At 41.7% G+C, this 19,423-nt stretch overlaps 1 protein-coding gene across 1 annotated transcript in view; it reads right to left on the reverse strand.

Annotated features, from left to right (window-relative positions):
- Positions 1-19,423, reverse strand: part of LOC126262791 (protein madd-4-like) — a 362,890-nt gene that overhangs the window by 51,620 nt on the left and 291,847 nt on the right. Inside the window, exon 17 of the mRNA XM_049959614.1 lies at positions 1,086-1,231. Within this exon, the coding sequence (XP_049815571.1) occupies positions 1,086-1,231 (146 nt within the window). The remainder of the gene's footprint in view (positions 1-1,085; positions 1,232-19,423) is intronic.

Genomic DNA, 19,423 nt, shown 5'->3' on the forward strand with positions numbered 1-19,423 from the left:
AATTGCAATTTGGGGAAATGGGTAAGAGGAAACATCAAGAACAGCGAAAGAGATTAACAACAAGGAATCATGTAGGAAAATGTATACTGAATTTAAAGACCTAACTCTTCAAGCATCATAGAATTTGATTACTATTGTCCACTCTGTAGTGAATGGTGAGGTATCTAATATGGGTTCCTTTCAAAAGGGCATGGATGATTTCCTATCCCATCGTTGAAACAATCTGAGCTTCAGCTCCACCAATGTTGATGGGACTTTAAAACTCTTCCTTCTGTCCCTTTTTCCCAGATGAACTGTATCTTCAGCAAGACAATGCAGTACCCCATCAAGCCCAATTTGTGTAAGAATGGGTTGGAGAATACTGGCACTTCACACCATTTAGTACATTTTACATTTCATCTACAGATGCCAGTGGCAAATGATAAGTGTATCTACTGTCTGATAATGTACATCTATTGTATTTTCTCCTTCAGCACTCAACAGGTGATTTGTATCTTCAGGTCTAATTTAACTTAAGGTACAGTGCAGTACCAGTAAGATACATCCCTAGATTCCCATACTACTCTTCTTGTGTTTTAAATCATAAAAGGCTGATCATCTTAGTGCAGAAACTGACTGAAACTCAAATTTGTATTTAAAGTGCAATACCAAACGTATCCACATCACTACTCATATTGTATTATACAGTTTTTGCCAGACTAGTATCTGGTACCCAAGCTATCAGCACTTGGCTCACTTCATTCATATTCCTTGACAGCACCACATGTCTTTCTTTATCTAAGACAACCATTAGATATTATCCAACACTTATGGCACTGTTTTTTGTACCTCTCTCTTCCTACAGCTCCTGAACTCCAATCTTGATGAATGCTACGTAGTAGCAAAATCCTTTTCATCATATTTGTCTTAGTTCACTGGAGCAGTAATGATTATAATGTTGTCCTGCTTCACTCTATTTTTTAAGCCTGTGAACAAGACTCCTCCTGTTCTACTGATAAAAGTAACCAATGACGTAATGAAGAAAGAGCTGCAAGTCCTACAAGTATGTAACGTAATTTTTTTCATTAAATATGCAAAATACTTACTTCAGACCACTCTCCCACTTTCCATGTTCCTTTACACTTATCATTATAGCACTCTTGTCTTACTGGAGGTTTTTCTGATTCATTGCACAAGCCATTAACTTCTGTTCCATTACTCAGCAAACATGTAACATCTCTGCGCTGCATAGCTGAAAGATAAGAGTAAACAATTACAAAATGAGCTTAAGTGGGGATTTAATAACTTCAGTTTTGCTTCTGTAATGACATGCACTGAAATTTGTAGTAGAAAAGCAACCATTGACGGATCTTGTCTGTACATAATAACAAACAATTTATTTTATTTTTAAAACATTATTGTTGATACAGAGTAATAGTAATAGAATGTTCATTATTTGAACCTGCTTCTTACTGTTACAGTCAAGGTAATACTGTCAACAGAAACGTCAGCTTCCTGTAATATGTGGAATACATTCAGAACTGGATAAATGTTATCTATTTTCACTCGTGTTTCAAAAGTGCTGTGACATAGCGCTGAAAATTGCCAACATAGAATCAGACAGAAGTTAGCTGCATAAATAATATCAGTCATGGCTCAATTGTGACAAGTGTTTTCCCACCTGAGATAGTCTGCAACTTAAGCTGAGGGGTGTAACAGCCTCACAGGCAATGAGATATTAAGTACACTACTATATATTAAATTATCCCTTTCCCTAGCATAAAATGGAATGAAACTTTGCATGACAGTCAGTAGTGCTAGTAGCCAAGGATTGTGTTAATTTTAACTTCATATCTTCAGTACTTTGGTAGATACATAGAATTACTTAAAACACCAAATTCAGAATGTTCATAAATCAATAACATCATGACAATTTCATACATATTACCTAACAGTTAATGAAGGATTTTAATGAAATATCTAACTTCCCAGTAGAAAGGAAAAACTGCTTTTTTTGTAATACAATCAAACAATGGAAACTCCATGTAGGAATATCAACAATGTCAAAAAGATTGATTGTTACTTACTGTAAAGAAGACATGTCAAGTTGCAGACAGGCACAATTAAGAGACAGTTACATAAAGTTTTTGCCCACAGTCTTCATCAGTAAGAGAGAGAGACACATGACATTCACCCACACAAGCAACCACACCTCATGCACACATGACCACCAACTTCAGCATCTCAGGATGCACCTATCAGAATGCAACTATCACGTGGAAAGGAAGCAGCAATCTGGACATGGTGGGGAAGGGGAAGGGACTGTAAGTAGTGCGTTTGGAGTCTGAAGGATGCTGGGAAAGGTAGTGTTCATTATTAGTAAGGCCATGGGTATGAGGGAAGTTGATGGACTTGGAGGTGGCATCAACTGAGACGAGTAGGGATCCAAGAGGTAAAGGGGATGGCAATGGTGGAGAGTTGGTGAAGGAAGTGGTTAGTGTCTTTGATGTGGAAAGGTAGATTAAGGGCAACTGGTTGGAGATGTTTGTCAATAAGGGCTGAAATTCTTTCAGTGGGGGCACAAAAATGCTGGCTGGTTATTCAGACCTCATTGACCGACACCTCCAACCCCTCCAACCATCTGCCTGTAATCTAGCCTCCCATGTCAAAGACACGAACCACTTCCTTCACCATCTCTGCACCATTGCCACCCCTTTACCATCTGGATCGCTACTCATCACTGTTGATGCCACCTCCCTATCCTCTTCAGTCTCGACATACACATATGTCCACATCAGGTCTTTGTAGTGTCATCCTGCCAAGTGTTGTTTTTCCAAATTGAGACCTGATTTGCACATCATGTGGTTTCTGTATTTGCCACTAGGTCACGTGCAAGTCAGTTTTGGCAGGTTTTCTCACGTCCTAAAACTTCCGATCTGAAGGATGGCATCATCTGTGGCATGCGAGAAAGGTAAATTCAGTTTCAATAATCGATTTTGAGTTATATTACTTTCATCATGTCTTACGCCAAACAAGACATGTCATCAATGAAGTGATATGTGCATGCAATTAAAACGATAGGTTCATAGTTTTACAAACATCGACTGTTGAATTTGAAGTACACATTTGTGTACATCAAGTCCTAGCTCAGAGAATGTAGTGGTACTAACGCTAAGACTGATCTCATTGCGAAATCATAATTTAAAATGTAATCTAAATTAAAGTCTGATAGATTAGCTACTAATACTGGACTGTAGGAGTTAATTCAGTGCAGATGTAATGGGTAGCATGCTGGATTAGTAATCCATAGATCCTGGGTTCTAATATTGGTAGAAGCTCTAAAATTTTTAATTTTTTTATTAGGTTCACTTTCGTTTCTTTATTCAAATACTTCCACAGTTACCTTCACTTTATATAATTTTCAGTTCTCTGACAGATGATGAAATTATAAAACTACTTGAGACGAATGACTTGAGTTCCTTGTCAGATGAAGATGAGGATTCTGTTGATGAACTTCCAACTTCACCTCAACGAAATGATGTGCTTGAAGTTGAAGCATGCAATGTGGATGTTATTCTAGAGGCATCTGCATCTGACAATGACAACCAAAATCTTGGAACATCAGCTTCATCTGCTCACTGTTGTCCACTAAGCTGGAGGCTATCTAAGTAAGCAATACATTGGTGTAGTTCTGTGGGTCATCTGACACGATTTAGATCAGTATTTTTCAATGGCACTATTTGTTTGCAGGATGTGTAATTGACAGCCTTCTGATGAAAACTTTGAAGAACAGACAGATGGTGAACTGAGAAACCCTTCATAGTTTTTCTTTGAGTACATTGATAAAAATTTCTGGAGAAATGTTGCAGGACAAACTAATTTATACCATTACCACAAGAACTCAAAAAATCTTGATACAGATACTAATGAAATTTTGTTCCTTGTCAGCATTGAGATATTGATGGGTACATTGAGATTGTCCCAGGCAAGACTTTACTGGAATATGCAACTTGATATTCCACTTGTATCATCAACCATGACAAGAGATGGATACTACAAATCATGGAATAATCTGCATTTTGTAAATAATTTGGAAGATCATGACACAAATGACAAACTCTGGAAGGTTAAACCTGTAATTGATGCTTTTAGAGAGCCGGCAGGAATGGCTGAGTGGTTCTAGGCGCTACAGTCTGGAACCGTGCAACCGCTGTGGTCGCAGGTTTGAATGGATGTGTGTGATGTCCTTAGGTTAGCTAGGTTTAAGTAGTTCTAAGTTCTAGGGGACTGATGACCTCAGAAGTTAAGTCCCATAGTGCCCAGAGCCATTTTAACCATTTTATGCTTTTAGAAATAAATGTATTAGTTTATCCAGGTCTCAACACCTGTCTGTGGATGAACAGATGATTCCATTCATGGGGAGGTGTAATATGTGGACATATGTATCTTCCAAACCTAATCCAATTGGCCTTAAAAATTTTGTTTTGCTGTCATCAGATGGACTTTTCCTTGATTTTGCTATATGCACTAGCAAAGGAACGATTCCTGAAAGTGATTAGAAAGAACATGGCCTTGGAGTGGGTACACTCAAAGCACTGGCTAGAACTGTACCAAATGAATACAATAATGTAATTTACAGTGACAGATTTTTCACCAGTTCAAAAGCTGTTCAGCTTTTACTGGACAAGAATATATTTCACACAGGCACTGTGATGGCCAACAGAATAAAAGGAGTAGCTTCTAAGTTCAAGAGAGATCAGGAGCTACAGTGGGGGCTATGGGATGAGTACGTAAGGGAGGACCAGGAAGTTTGTGCCCTCAAATGGAAGGACAATAAATCTGTCACTTTGTTATCCTTGTGCACAGGGAGTGAATCAGAGCGTACCTACAAACAGTGGTATTAATACAGAAAAAGCAAAGGTTAGTGTCAAACAACCAGCCATCATCCAAAGTTATAATCGCAATATGGATGGCATTGATCTTTGATATAGATACATGGCATACCATAGGTCAGACATCAGGACGAAAAAGTGGACTGTCAGAATATTCAACCACTTAACTGATTTAGCCATAATTAATTCATGTATTATGTACAAAACATGTAGTCAAAAAGAAGGGATACCGAAACAAAAGTGGATGTCTCCCATTAACTTCAGAATTCACTTGGCCCACAGCTTGGTAAGGGCTTCAAATATTGTAGACTCACTGGAACTGTCGAAAGAAATTTCTCCAAGTGTGACACAGCAATATGTCAGCAGTTCTGATAAATATGAGGAGCATCAGCCCACAAAATGAAGACGAATTGTACCAAAGCCAACTAGAGAAAGCAAATGTGACAGGGTTGACCATCTTCCTAAATATATTTAGAGTTGTTTTGCCGTAATGTGTTGGCTACCAGGGTGCAAGTCATGTTCTCGCATAATGTATAAAAAGGGCAAAGTTTATTCGTGCGTATTAAAAAACAATTGTTTTGCTAAATTCCATAAACATGAGAAGTAATGTGTTCATAAAATGTAATGCGTGCATAAAATGAGAATTAATGTATATATTTTTCATTGTAAATAAAAATGTGAAAATACTATGAGATAGGCATTTAATCTCTGTTAAGACCCAATGTACACATATGTGTACATTCAATTGTTCAAACATTATATAAAATAAAACTTCAAAATTTGTTTTTTTGTGCTACTTTGAGATCAATTGCAAAAAAAAAAAAAAAAAAAAAAAAAAAAAAAAAAAAAAAAAAAAAAAAAAAACCTACCACACACAGTGTCCCTCGAGCTCATGGTTTTACTGATATTCAAACACCACTACCTTTCCGAATGTCCTTCAGATTCCAATCCCACTACCTCATTCCTCATGCACCTTTGCAACTTTATCCTAATCCACAACTACTTCCCATTTGAAGGGAAGGTATACACACAAATCCACGGCACAGCCATGGGCACCCTCCTATGCCAACCTTTTTATGTGACATCTAGAGGAGACCTTCTTAGTCTCCCAATACACCAAACCCCTGGTCTGGTTTAGGTTCATTGACAATATCTTCATGATCTGGACTCAGGGACAAGACATCCAACCTTCGTTCCTTCACAACCTCAACACCTTCTCCCCCATCCACTTCACATGGTCCTCCTCAACCCAGCATGTCACCTTTGTAGATGTTGACCTCCTCCTGTCTGATAGTTTCACCCCCACCTCTGTCTGCATTAAACAACCAACCATCAACAGTACCTGAATTTTAACGGCTGTCACCCCTTTCACACCAAAAAATCCCTCCCATACAGCCTGGCCACCCAGGGTCAGTGCATTTGCAGTGACAAAACTCCCTTGCTCAATATGCTGAGGGTATCATCAAGACTTTCACAGGCAGACACTATCTCCTAGACCCAGTCCACAGATCTCCTGTGCCATTTCCCCTCACACCCCCAATCCTCCCATCACTCCCAAGAACCAGCTGCAAAGGAGTCTCTCCTTCATTGCCTAGTGTCACTCTGTACTGGAACAACTGAACAACATCCTTTGCCAGGACTTTGATTACCAATCATCATACCATGAAATGAGAGATATTTCCTATTCCTCCTAAAGTGGTGTTTCATTGCCCACCCAACCTCCTCAACATCCTAGTCTATTCCAATCCCAACCCCCTGCCACAAGGATCATATCCCTGTGGAAGACCCAGGTGCAAAACCTGCCCAATCCACCCACCCAGCACTTTCTATTCCAGTCCTGTCACATGTTTATCCTATCCCATCAGGGGCCAGGCCACCTGTGAAAGCAGCCATGTCGAAGACTAGTTCTTCTGCATCTTTTTTTCTTTTTTCTTTTTTTTCTTTTTTTTCTTTTTTGTTTAGTTTTTATTGTTTTCTTATAGAGGTGGTGCCCCTCCACACCCACACTGGCATGATGGCCAACACAAAAGTCTACTGCCATCTCTGCATAAGGGTTAGTGTTCACTAAAGTGAGGTCTCACAGGAAGTGGGTACTGCAATGTTTGTGTACATCTGGTTAAGGTTAACCATTAATACGCGCCCATATGGAGCTAGATTGGGTCAAAAATTGAATGAAGGGTAGTGTTTTCAAGGACAGAGGAAAAAAGTGCCAAGGCAAGTGCCAACGGAAAAAAATCTCTGTGATAGTTAGGCTTGGGTAGTAAGAGCAGTAGCAGAATCTTGCAGACTGAGACAGGTCATGCAAGGATGGGTTAAATTAACAGCGGGTATATGCAAGAGGATACCATGTCAAGCCATATGTTAGTTGTAAGAGATCAATCCATTACCGTATGGCAGCACAGTGTGCTGCAGTTTAAGCCATGAGAGCCACCTGCCATGCTTCACCAGTGCCTGGGCACTGGGGAAGGCCTAGGTCACCCATCAGTGTCTGGTAGTTGATCGCCGTAGCCAAACGCTTGGAGATGTACGGTCACATAGTGGCATTACTCCTCCTTCATTGGCTGTGCTGACAGGCTCAGTGAAGGCTGCAGTTCAGTCTCCCTTGTGTAGCGGATGATGTAGTCGCTACCCTTGATCATCCTGATCACTGTGATAGCTGTCTTCTCGCCTCGCAGTTGCGTCTTTGTTCGGCGGCACTTATGATGCCGTCAGTCATTTCTTCTTGGTCTATGCCTTGTCTCCAGTTCAGCCATCACTGGAAAAGGCTGGACAGCCAAGCCAGTTTGCAACATGTGGGCCGCCGCAGCAAGCACAAGTTGACGCCTCGTCTCACTGTCCGTCACAGGCGTGGGTGTCGTGCTCGCCGGTGCACTTGACACATTGTGATTAGTTGCGGCAGTATTTAGCCACATGCCCTTCAGCTTGGCACCGAAAGCCACATAAAATTTGGGTCTATGCCTTGGGGGGGAGTGCTTCAGCAGTCACAGGAAAGGATAAGAGCTTCCTTATCCCAAAGATATCACTGTCGTCTGTATCGCTGCAATCATTGCACAGCTTTTTCTACTGGTATGACTACCAACCAGATGTCCACCAGGATGAACGGCTACCACCAAACTGTGACCAAGAGCAAAGTAGAGCAAACTGTGGAACAACATGCAGCTGAACACAACACGCTTGATTTCAATGGCTGGTTTGTTACCTGAGCCATCTGGACCCTTCCCTCCACCACCAGCTTTCCTGAAATGTGGGGATGTAAGTTATCCTTACAACAAATTCTCTGCTCCTGCAATTATCCTGGCCTCAACCTATTGTAACATGCTGTCCCAACACCCTCCACACAACAGTTTCCACCCACTCTGCCCTATCATCTCTTTCCCATTCTCATCTCCCACACTGTTTATTTGCAGCCCTCTGCCAATGCATCTGCCCATCTTTCCCTGCTCCTCTTGTTTTTCGTTCCTTTCTGCCCACCTTCCAACCCCACAACCTCCTAATGCTGCGCCTCTTGGCTTTTCAACCGTGCTCACTCCACCAGACAGCATTTGTCTCTCTCCCCACCTGTACACTACTGTCCCTTGCCCGTCCCCACTCATCTGGTCATGAAAGCATTCGCTGTATGAGTGTAGTACCTCAAAGTAGAAAGCACACATGCGCACACACATGCACGCGCGCACACACACACACACACACACACACACACACACACACATGCACGACCACTGTCTCTGGCCACTGTGGCTCAACTATTTTGTAACTGCACCTGAAGGGAGCAACAATCTGGTGGTGGGGATAAGGAGGAGGCAGGGTGTGGGAAAAATGGGGGGGGGGGGGGGATCAGGATAATATGGGGGAAGATGTAGTGCTGCTTATGAGAGGATGTAAGGATGTGGTGGGGCAGGAAGGGCTACGAAGTACAGGCAAGAGGTTTAGGTGGGGGCACGAAGGGATGGGGTCAGGAGGAATGGGAAAGTAGATGACGGGAAAAGGACTAGTGGGTGCACTGATCGAATAAATTTCTGCATTGTGCTGTAGTGGGAGCAGAGATGGGGATATGGAGAACAGGGCTGGTGAAAGTTGAGGCAGGGTGGGGAGGGTTACAGGAAGGAATGCTATACTGCAGGTAGAGTTCCCACCTGTGCATTTCATAAAGGCTGGTGTTGGCAGAAAGAATCCAGACGGTGCAGATTGTGAAGGAGTCACTGAAGTTGAAGTGAAGCACATTGTGTTGGGCAGCATGTTCAGCAACTGGGTAGTCTCTTGGCCACAGTCTGTTGGTGGCTTTTCATGCAGATAGAAAGCTTGTTAGACATTATGCCTACATAGAAAGCAGCACAGCGGTTGCAGCTTAGTTTGTAGATCATATGACTGCTTTCACAGATAACCTTGGCTTCAGTGGGTTAGGAGATGCCTGTGTCCAGACTGTATTAGGTGGTGGTGTGTGAATGTATGGGAAACGTCTTGCTTCTAGGTCAACTGTGGGGATATGAGCTATGAGGCCAGAGATTGGGGCAAGGAGAAGAACAAGGATGGGCAAGGATACTGCATAGGTTTGGTACATTGCCGAATACCACAATGGGAAGAGTGGGAAGGATAGTGTGATTGATATTCTTCATTCTCAAAAATGTCATCAATGAATCTGAACCAAGTGACGGGGTTCAGGAAAAGTAATACTGAGCAAGGCTATTGATGGTCATGGTGACCAAGAAGGAAGTTATAGCTTTGGAGTCAGTCAGGCATTGGAAAGATAGTATTCACTAGTGGCAAGGTCCTGGGCACTGGGAATGTTAGTGTAGAGGGAGGTGGCATCATCAGTGATGTGTAGGGCAATGTGTGGTAAAAAGATTTAAGGAAGGACTGGAGAACCTGTTGGATTTATGGAATGGGGTCACTGTGGCAGGGTTTGTAGGTGGACACATCTGACATCTGGTCAAGACTCTCCACCAGGTAACCCCTACAGTTCAAAACCACAGTGATGGAGCCTTTGTTGGCAGGTACGATTATAGTGCCGGGATCAGCTTCTATATGGTGGATCATAATTCCTTCTGCGGATGTAAGGTTTATTTCCATGATGGTGAGGCAAGGTTTCAGGTTAAGAAATTCTGGAATGTTAACCAGTGAGGGGTGGGGGGTTGATTAAGGGGCAATGAGGGTGGATCATGGTTGGATGGAGGAGTAAACGGAGTCAGGTAGGGTGCAATATTGGTTTTGGGATGAGTCTGACTGGTAGCATTGTTGGCAAAAAAGTATTGCCACTGAAGGGACTGAATAAGGACCACCAACCTTACAAAACAGACTCAACACAAAACCAATACTAAACCAAGCCTGGCTCATTTCTCTCCTCCGCCAAACCATGATCCACCCTCACTGTGCCCTAATCAGATTCCATAATTTCTTAACCTCAAACCTTCCCTCCCTATCATTCCCCACCTCCCTCAACATGGAAAACAACCTAACATTCACAGAAAGAATGGCAATCTACCACCTAAAAATGGATCTCGACCTTATGGCCTTCCCTGCCGCCAAAGGCTCCACCACTGTCGTTATGCTGCACAGATTACCGGGTGGAGGGACTCTGCTAGCTGTCAGATTTGTCTGCCTACAAATCTGCCACAGTGAACCCATTCCAGAAATCCTACAGGATCTTGAGTCCTTCTCAAATCCTTAATCCATCCCAGAACATCTCTCTCTCACTCCTCACCCGTAACCTCCTCACATTCCTACCTTCTACATGCTTCCTATAGTCCATACATCCAACCACACAGGGCATCCCATTGTGGCTGGGTACTATGCCCCCACTTAGTTAATCCCTCCTCTTGGGGACCAACACCTTCAGCCTATTACCTGTAACCTACCCTCCTATGTAAAAAACACCAACTATTTCCTCCATCGACTCAACATGGTTCCACACCATGCTTGTCACTTTTGATGCCACCTCCCTTTACATTAATATCCCTGATGTTCATGGCCTTGCTGCTACTGAACACAACCTTTCCAATATCTGTCTGACTACAAACCTACAACCTCTTCCTTGGTCACAATAATCAACTATATACTTGCCCCCAACTACTTCTTCTTCTTTGAAGACATCACCTACAAAAAATGCATGGTACAGCAATGGGCACCATCCCATTTCAACCTATTCAAGAGCCATCAAGAGCAGTCCTTTCTACAACCCAGAATCCCAAACTCCTAACCTGGTTCAGATTGACTGATGACATCTACGTGGTCTGGACTGAGGGTGACGACACACTATCCACATTCCTCCAGAACCTTCTCCCCCATTCGCTTCACCTAGTCCTTCTCAACCCAGCAATCCACCTACCTCAGTGTTGACCTCTACCTAAAGGATGGTTACAGCAGTCCCTTCATCCATATCAAATCTACCAACCACAAGCAAAACCCCATTTTGACAACTGCCGCCCATTCTGTACCAAGAAGTCTCTTCCATACACCCTAGCCACCCATGGCCATTGCATCTGCAGTGACAAGCAGTTACCCTCCAAATATACCATGGATCTTATTGAGGCCTTCACAGACCAAAATTACCCACCCTACCTAGTACAAAACCGATCTCCCATGCATTGCCTCTCCAGTCACCTGTCACCACTCACATACTCACTATCTGGCTACAAAGGAGCATTCGTGACTCAGTAACACCCAAGTCTGGAGGAACTGAATCACATTCTCCACCAGGATTTTGACCACCCCTAGTCGTGCTCTGAGATGAGAAATATCCTATCCACTATTCTTCCCACTCCTCCCACCCACAGTGGTATTCTGCCACTCACTAAGCTTATGTGATATCCTACTCCATCTCTGCCCCTAACCTCTTGCCTCATGTTCATATCCCTACAATTAACTTAGATGAAAGACCTGTCCCTTACATCCTCCCACCACCACCTATTTCAGTTTGGTCACAGGCATCTCCTATCCCATCAAAGCCAGGACTACCTGTGAAAGCAGTCATGTTATATACAAATTAAGCTGCAACTATTGTGGTTCTTTCAACGGGGGCTTGATGACTAACTAGCTGTCTTCCTTTCTGCATGAATGGACATTGACAAACTGTGGCCAAGAGGCAGCTGAATTGTCCAGTTGCTCAACATGATGTCCAACACAATGTGCTTTCCTCCAATGACTGTTTCACAGCCTGCACCATCTTCATTCTTCCTACCAACACTAGCTTTCTTGAGTTGTGCAGGTGGGAACTCTCTCCACAGTATATCCTACATTCCTGTAATCCCCATAGCCTCAGCCTTCAATAGTCCCTGTTCTACATTTACATATCCCCTTCACTGCTTCCACTCCAGCACAACAAAATCTTCTATTCCACCAATGCATCCTCTAGTCCTTTTCCCCTCCTCTCCCTTTTCCACCCTCCACCCCCCCCCCCCCCAAACCTCCCAACTGCACCTAGCAGGCTAACCCTGTCCTCGCATATCCCTACACACTTCCATAAACAGCACTACCCTCCCCCACCCCCTTCTTTCACCGGCCTAGGCTTCATCCTTATCCCCACCACCAGACTGCTTCTCCCATTAGGTGCAGTTACAACTCAGTCCCACTACAGAAGGGCTTTCAGCTAAAACGTATAGCAGTCTTTTCATTGTGTCTATCTGTGACTCAACTTCTCAGCTATATGATGTGTACCAGTCTATCCTTTTCATAGTACTGCTGTTATTTCATCCTGGAATTTTCACTGTATGACTGTGATTTGTGGAGAACACCATTCAAGTCTCCATCCAGTAATCCAAAATTAGATTTTATATCCTTTCCATAGAGTGTTTCAGGGAGAGCATAAGGGAACAATTGACAGGAATGGGGGAAAGAAATACAGTAGAAGAAGAATGGGTAGCTTTGAGGGATGAAGTAGTGAAGGCAGCAGAGGATCAAGTAGGTAAAAAGACGAGGGCTAGTAGAAATCCTTGGGTAACAAAAGAAATATTGAATTTAATTGATGAAAGAAGAAAATATAAAAATGCAGTAAATGAAGCAGGCAAAAAGGAATACAAACGTCTCAAAAATGAGATCGACAGGAAGTGCAAAATGGCTAAGCAGGGATGGCTGGAGGACAAATGTAAGGATGTAGAGGCTTATCTCACTAGGGGTAAGATAGATACTGCCTACAGGAAAATTAAAGAGACCTTTGGAGAAAAGAGAACCACCTGTATGAACATCAAGAGCTCAGATGGCAACCCAATTCTAAGCAAAGAAGGGAAAGCAGAAAGGTGGAAGGAGTATATAGAGGGTCTATACAAGGGCGATGTACCTGAGGACAATATTATGGAAATGGAAGAGGATGTAGATGAAGATGAAATGGGAGATACGATACTGCGTGAAGAGTTTGACAGAGCACTGAAAGACCTGAGTCGAAACAAGGCCCCCGGAGTAGACAACATTCCATTGGAGGAACTACTGACGGCCTTGGGGGAGCCAGTCCTGACAAAACTCTACCATCTGGTGAGCAAGATGTATGAAACAGGCGAAATACCCTCAGACTTCAAGAAGAATATAATAATTCCAATCCCAAAGAAAGCAGGTGTTGACAGATGTGAGAATTACCGAACAATCAGTTTAATAAGCCACAGCTGCAAAATACTACCACGAATTCTTTACAGACGAATGGAAAAACTAGTAGAAGCCGACCTCGGGGAAGATCAGTTTGGATTCCATAGAAATACTGGAACACGTGAGGCAATACTGACGTTACGACTTATCTTAGAACAAAGATTAAGGAAAGGCAAACCTACGTTTCTAGCATTTGTAGACTTAGAGAAAGCTTTTGACAATGTGGACTGGAATACTCTCTTTCAAATTCTAAAGGTGGCAGGGGTAAAATACAGGGAGTGAAAGGCTATTTACAATTTGTACAGAAACCAGATGGCAGTTATAAGAGTCGAGGGGCATGAAAGGGAAGCAGTGGTTGGGAAAGGAGTGAGACAGGGTTGTAGCCTCTCCCCGATGTTATTCAATCTGTATATTGAGCAAGCAGTAAAGGAAACAAAAGAAAAATTCGGAGTAGGTATTACAATCCATGGAGAAGAAATAAAAACTTTGAGGTTCGCCGATGACATTGTAATTCTGTCAGAGACAGCAAAGGACTTGGAAGAGCAGTTGAACGGAATGGTTGGTGTCTTGAAGGGAGGATATAAGATGAACATCAACAAAAGCAAAATGAGGATAATGGAATGTAGTCGAATTAAGTCGGGTGATGCCGAGGGTATTAGACTAGGAAATGAGACACTTAAAGTAGTAAATGAGTTTTGCTATTTGGGGAGCAAAATAACTGATGATGGTCGAAGTAGAGAGGATATAAAATGTAGACTGGCAATGGCAAGGAAAGCGTTTCTGAAGAAGAGAAATTTGTTAACATCGAGTATAGATTTAAGTGTCAGGAAATCATTTTTTAAAGTATTTGTATGGAATGTAGCCATGTATGGAAGTGAAACATGGACGGTAAATAGTTTGGACAAGAAGAGAATAGAAGCTTTCGAAATGTGGTGCTACAGAAGAATGCTGAAGATTAGATGGGTAGATCACATAACTAATGAGGAGGCACTGAATAGGATTGGGGAGAAGAGGAGTTTGTGGCACAACTTGACCAGAAGAAGGGATCGGTTGGTAGGACATGTTGTGAGGCATCAAGGGATCACCAATTTAGTATTGGAGGGCAGCGTGGATGGTAAAAATCGTAGAGGGAGCCCAAGAGATTAATACACTAAGCAGATTCAGAAGGATGTAGGTTGCAGTAGGTACTGGGAGATGAAGAAGCTTGCACAGGATAGAGTAGCATGGAGAGCTGCATCAAACCAGTCTCAGGACTGAAGACCACAACAACAACAACAAAGTGTTTAAGGCTGTCAGCAGGATGCTCCCTTTTAAAAGGGCATAGTCAACTTATTTTCTTGTCATTGTCTTATCACTTCTCAGTCTTTGGGTCTAATGACCTCATTGTTAATGGAATGCTAAGTATTAATCTCCTTTTTTTCCTGCCTCACTAGGCCTGGATGCCAAAGATCTGGTACTATTGTAATAACCAAATAATAAAGTTTATTGACTGCATCTAACTGTCAGTGGACATTAGGTGGGAAACTGGAAATCCACAACTATTTAAAGACAAAGTAAAAGAATACTCATTAGTGACTCCTATAATTTATCAGAATATTAGGACACAAGAATGTAAACTCTGCAATATTCTGATATTTGAGTTGGAATTTCCTTGCTCTACCAAACACAGACAACTAATAGTGGTCTGTGTAAAGTTGTATAAATGCCCTGTTTGAAGTTTTAGATAAAAACAGCATTTGAGTAGTATAAAAGGTGTACAGGAACTTTCTTCAAAATAGCTGTTTTTCTCCTAATACAAGTATATAAAGTAATCTAGAAGCAGTTCCCATAATTATCATTTTGAGGTAGACTATCAGTAGTCATAGTTTGTTGTTAGCATACCTTACATCAGTAGCCAGCAGTGGTTTCTTTTCTTTTTTTGTTAATGAATAACTTGACTAGTTCCACATCCCTGTCCGCAGCCTGTGGTCGTGCGGTAGCGTTCTCGCTTCCCGCACCCGGGTTCAATTCCCGACGGGGTCAGGGATTTTCTCTGCCTCATGATGACTGGGTGTTGTGTGATGTCCTTAGGTTAGTTAGGTTTAAGCAGTTCTAAGTTCTAGGGGACTGATGACCATAGATGTTAAGTCCCATAGTGCTCAAAGCCATTTGAACCTTTTTTTACACATCCCTGAAGGCTCTCTTTTATGATGGGACTTACAGAGCATGATGTGTGAATGAATGAATGAATGGAACTTTAATTGTCCAATAGTTGATTGGAATCATTACAATCTTATAAGTTGTGTGTGACATGACATACTGTGTATCAATGCTAGGAATCCCACTCTTTATCTCATAATGAAAATGTATTAGAAATCACAGCAACAATCAGTCCTTTGAGGATGTCCACACTGGCACAAGTATTGGCAGCTGTAAGTGGCACCAGCTTTTATGTCCAGGATAACAGAGCAAGAGGAGAAATGCTTAACTCTATCTTAAAATATTCCTTCACAAAGGTCAATCCAGGAGTACTTCCCAGATTAATTCTTAGACCACTACAAATATGAATGATTTATATATTATGGTTAGTGGTGTTAAGAAATAGGTGAAATTACTAAAATTGGAGGCATGGATATGGGCCTACTGGAATCCCTTTTGAGTTCTTCATAAAATTTCCAGCTGAAGTACCCCAACTCGGTCTGTTAATATGCAGTAGGTTTCTCAAACAATTAAAGCACAATTCACTATCATCTACATTACAAAGCTACTGTCCAAATTCATTGACATCTATATCTGTTGTGGAACCACAGAATGTAAAGGAGACCACTCGCTGAAAAGCAGAAGTGTTGAGTCACTGATAGGCACACACAAAAGAAATAAAACTTGATAGCTTTCAGAGTTATCCATTGATGAGCTAGAGTAAAATACAAAAGATAACTCCAAAAGCTAGCAAGTTTTCTTTCTTTTGTGTGTACCTGTCAACAACTCAACACTTGGTTTTTGGTGAGTCATCTCCTTCAATCTAAAAAGCATTTGCATTCTTTGGTTTTACAGCAGATATATATCCTCAGATATCCTCAATCCCATCACAGCTTTTGTTTGACATTCCATATTATTGGACATTAATTAATAAGAAATGGTGTTGTACCCAGTCAAATACTTTTAACCTATCTGATCACCTTCATGCATGCTTTTCACACTTTCAAGTGAGGAACGTGTAAGTTTGGTTTTGGAAGACCAGTGCTTTCACAATCAATACTGATCTTGTGGAGAAGGTCCTTCTTTTCAATATACCTCATTACTTCTGAACTCAGAATAAGTTATAGTATTCTCTTCCCCATGCCTCTTCCACATTCATGCCATTTTCTTCATTAAAGACATTCATTTTGTCCATTTGGATCACAGTTTCAGGAAAAATCCACAGACATGGCACAAGATACTGTGGCAACCATCAACTGCCAATGACTCTAGGACAAGGAGTGGTCTATCTTTGGATTCAGTGAGCTTTAGATCTTGTTTTGTACTTTGTTTGTTTTCGCTTGATTTGGTTTATTTTCTGGTTATTGTGTGTGAGGAAAAAGTGTTTGACTGTAACTGTTGGTTATTTCTATCCAGAGACTTGTCAGTGTCAATAGAAAACTCGTGACACCTTTTGAAGGTCACTTTCTGTCCTGATGTGAACACGGAGTCAGTCATCTGAGTTTTACCAAGGAAAATCACCAAACAGCAGTATGTGTTGAGAAATTATTTTATTTAGACAACCAGTTTTGACATCTCATTAATGCCATCTTCAGGTCCCTGAATAACAAAATTAAGTGTATCTCTATTGCATATCATGGTATACCACAGCTGATTTTACAGAACATGAAGTGTCATAATTAAAGTCCTTAAAACCTACAAATGCAATTTGCAGTGTTAAGATGCCAGCAGAAGGTCTTCCAGAACCACAGCGCTGCAGCTGTGGGCATCGTTTTCACAATATGTCATGTGCCCGCCAGCAGCTCATGCTGTATCCATGTGGCATGACAACATTAGGCTGGTGCTCAATGATGGAGACTTATGCTTCTTGAAGATTTAATAAACTTGTTCTGCATTGCATTCCTGGTCAGTGTTCTCATTATGCCTTCACAGTACAAGACACATCACAGATCTGTGGATTACTCCATCCATCACATGTCCATAATGGGCACACACTGATGTCTGAGATGTACATATATGCTTTATAGTTATCCTTGGTATTTACTCATGAAGTGCAGAAACAGAAACCTCAACACCACAAGCACACATTAGTGCTGAGACAGTTGTTTGAGGTGTCGATACCTTCTACTATCCAGGGTGACCTTGGGGTCATGACAAAACCCCTGGGCAGACAGGTTGGTGTTTACTCCCAAAGTCGCCCATGGTTTACCCAGTTAGTTTCATGCACAAGGTTTACAAGTGTACACTCACAGCAGAAATGTGTGATTGCGATGACATGTAAAAAGCCTCACATATATCAAATAAGAGATGACAAATCTCATCAATATGAGTACAAGTACCTTGCATTTCACGGTGACTTGCTCAGAACGTTAGGTAACCTGGCCTCAACAAAGGGTTAGTCTTGCCAACTTGGACTTTGGACTGCAATTACTGTCAAAAACATAGTGGTAGTGTAGTTTCCTGTGGGCACTGGTCAGCGGTTTTATTATTGCTGGTTGGTGGCTTAAGGTGCCAGCAGTCTTGTCGCACTGGTAACACTGGTTCCCATCAGATCTACGTCTACATCTACATCTATGTGATTACTCTGCTATTCACAATAAAGTAGCTGGCAGAGAGTTCAATGAATCACCTTCAAGCTGTCTCTCTACCGTTCCACTCTTGAATGGCATGCGTGAAAAACAAGCACTTAAATTTTTCTGTGCTAGCCCTGATTCCTCTTATTTTATCGTGATTATCATTTCTCTCTATGTAGGTGGCCGGTAACAAAATATTTTCGCAACCGGAGGAGAAAACTGGTGATAGAAATTTCATGGGAAGATCCCATCGCAGCGAAAAATGCCTCTGTTTTAATGATTGCCACTCTAATTCATGTATCATGTCTGTAGCACTATCTCCCCTACTTCACGATAATACAGAATGAGCTGCCCTTCTTTGTAGTTTTTTGATGTCGTCCGTCAGTCCCACCTGATGCGGATCTCACACCACACAGCAGTACTCCAGAATAGGGTGGACAAGTGTGGTGTAAGCAGTCTCTTTAGTAGACCTGTTGCACCTTCTAAGTGCTCTGCCAATGAATTGCAGTCTTTGGTTTGCTCTACCCACAATATTATCTATGTGATCGTTCCAATTTAGGTTATTTGTAATTGTAATCCCTAAGTATTTAGCTGAATTTACAGCCTTCAGATTTGTGTGACTTAAGCATAATCAAAATTTAGCTGATTTCTTTTAGTACTTATGTGAATAACTTCAATTGCCACTTTTTGCACCATACAGATATCTTATCTAAATCATTTTGCAATTCGTTTTGATCATCTGATGACTTTACAAGACAGTAAATGTCAGCGCCATCTGCAAACAATCTAAGATGGCTACCCAGATTGTCTCCTATGTTATTAATATAGATCAGGAACAATAGAGGGCCTATAACATTCCTTGGGGAAAGCTGGATGTTACTTCTGTTTTACTCGATGACTTTCCATCTATTACTATGAACTGTGACCTTTCTGACAGGAAATCATGAATCCAGTTGCACAACTGAGGCGATACTCCAGAGGCACGCAGTTTGGTTAGAAGACTCTTGTGAGGAACGGTGTCAAAAGCCTTCAGGAAATCTAAAGAAATCAATTTGACATCCCCCGTCGATAGCACTTGTTACTTCATGAGTATAAAGTGCTAGTTGTGTTTCACAAGAACGATATTTTCTGAATCCGTGCTGACTATATGTCAATAAATCGTTTTCTTCGAGGTACTTCATAATGTTCGAATACAGTATGTGTTCCAAAACCCTACTGCAAATCGACATTAGT

This window comes from Schistocerca nitens, chromosome 6, assembly GCF_023898315.1.
Source record: "Schistocerca nitens isolate TAMUIC-IGC-003100 chromosome 6, iqSchNite1.1, whole genome shotgun sequence".
Lineage (NCBI taxonomy): Eukaryota > Metazoa > Arthropoda > Insecta > Orthoptera > Acrididae > Schistocerca > Schistocerca nitens.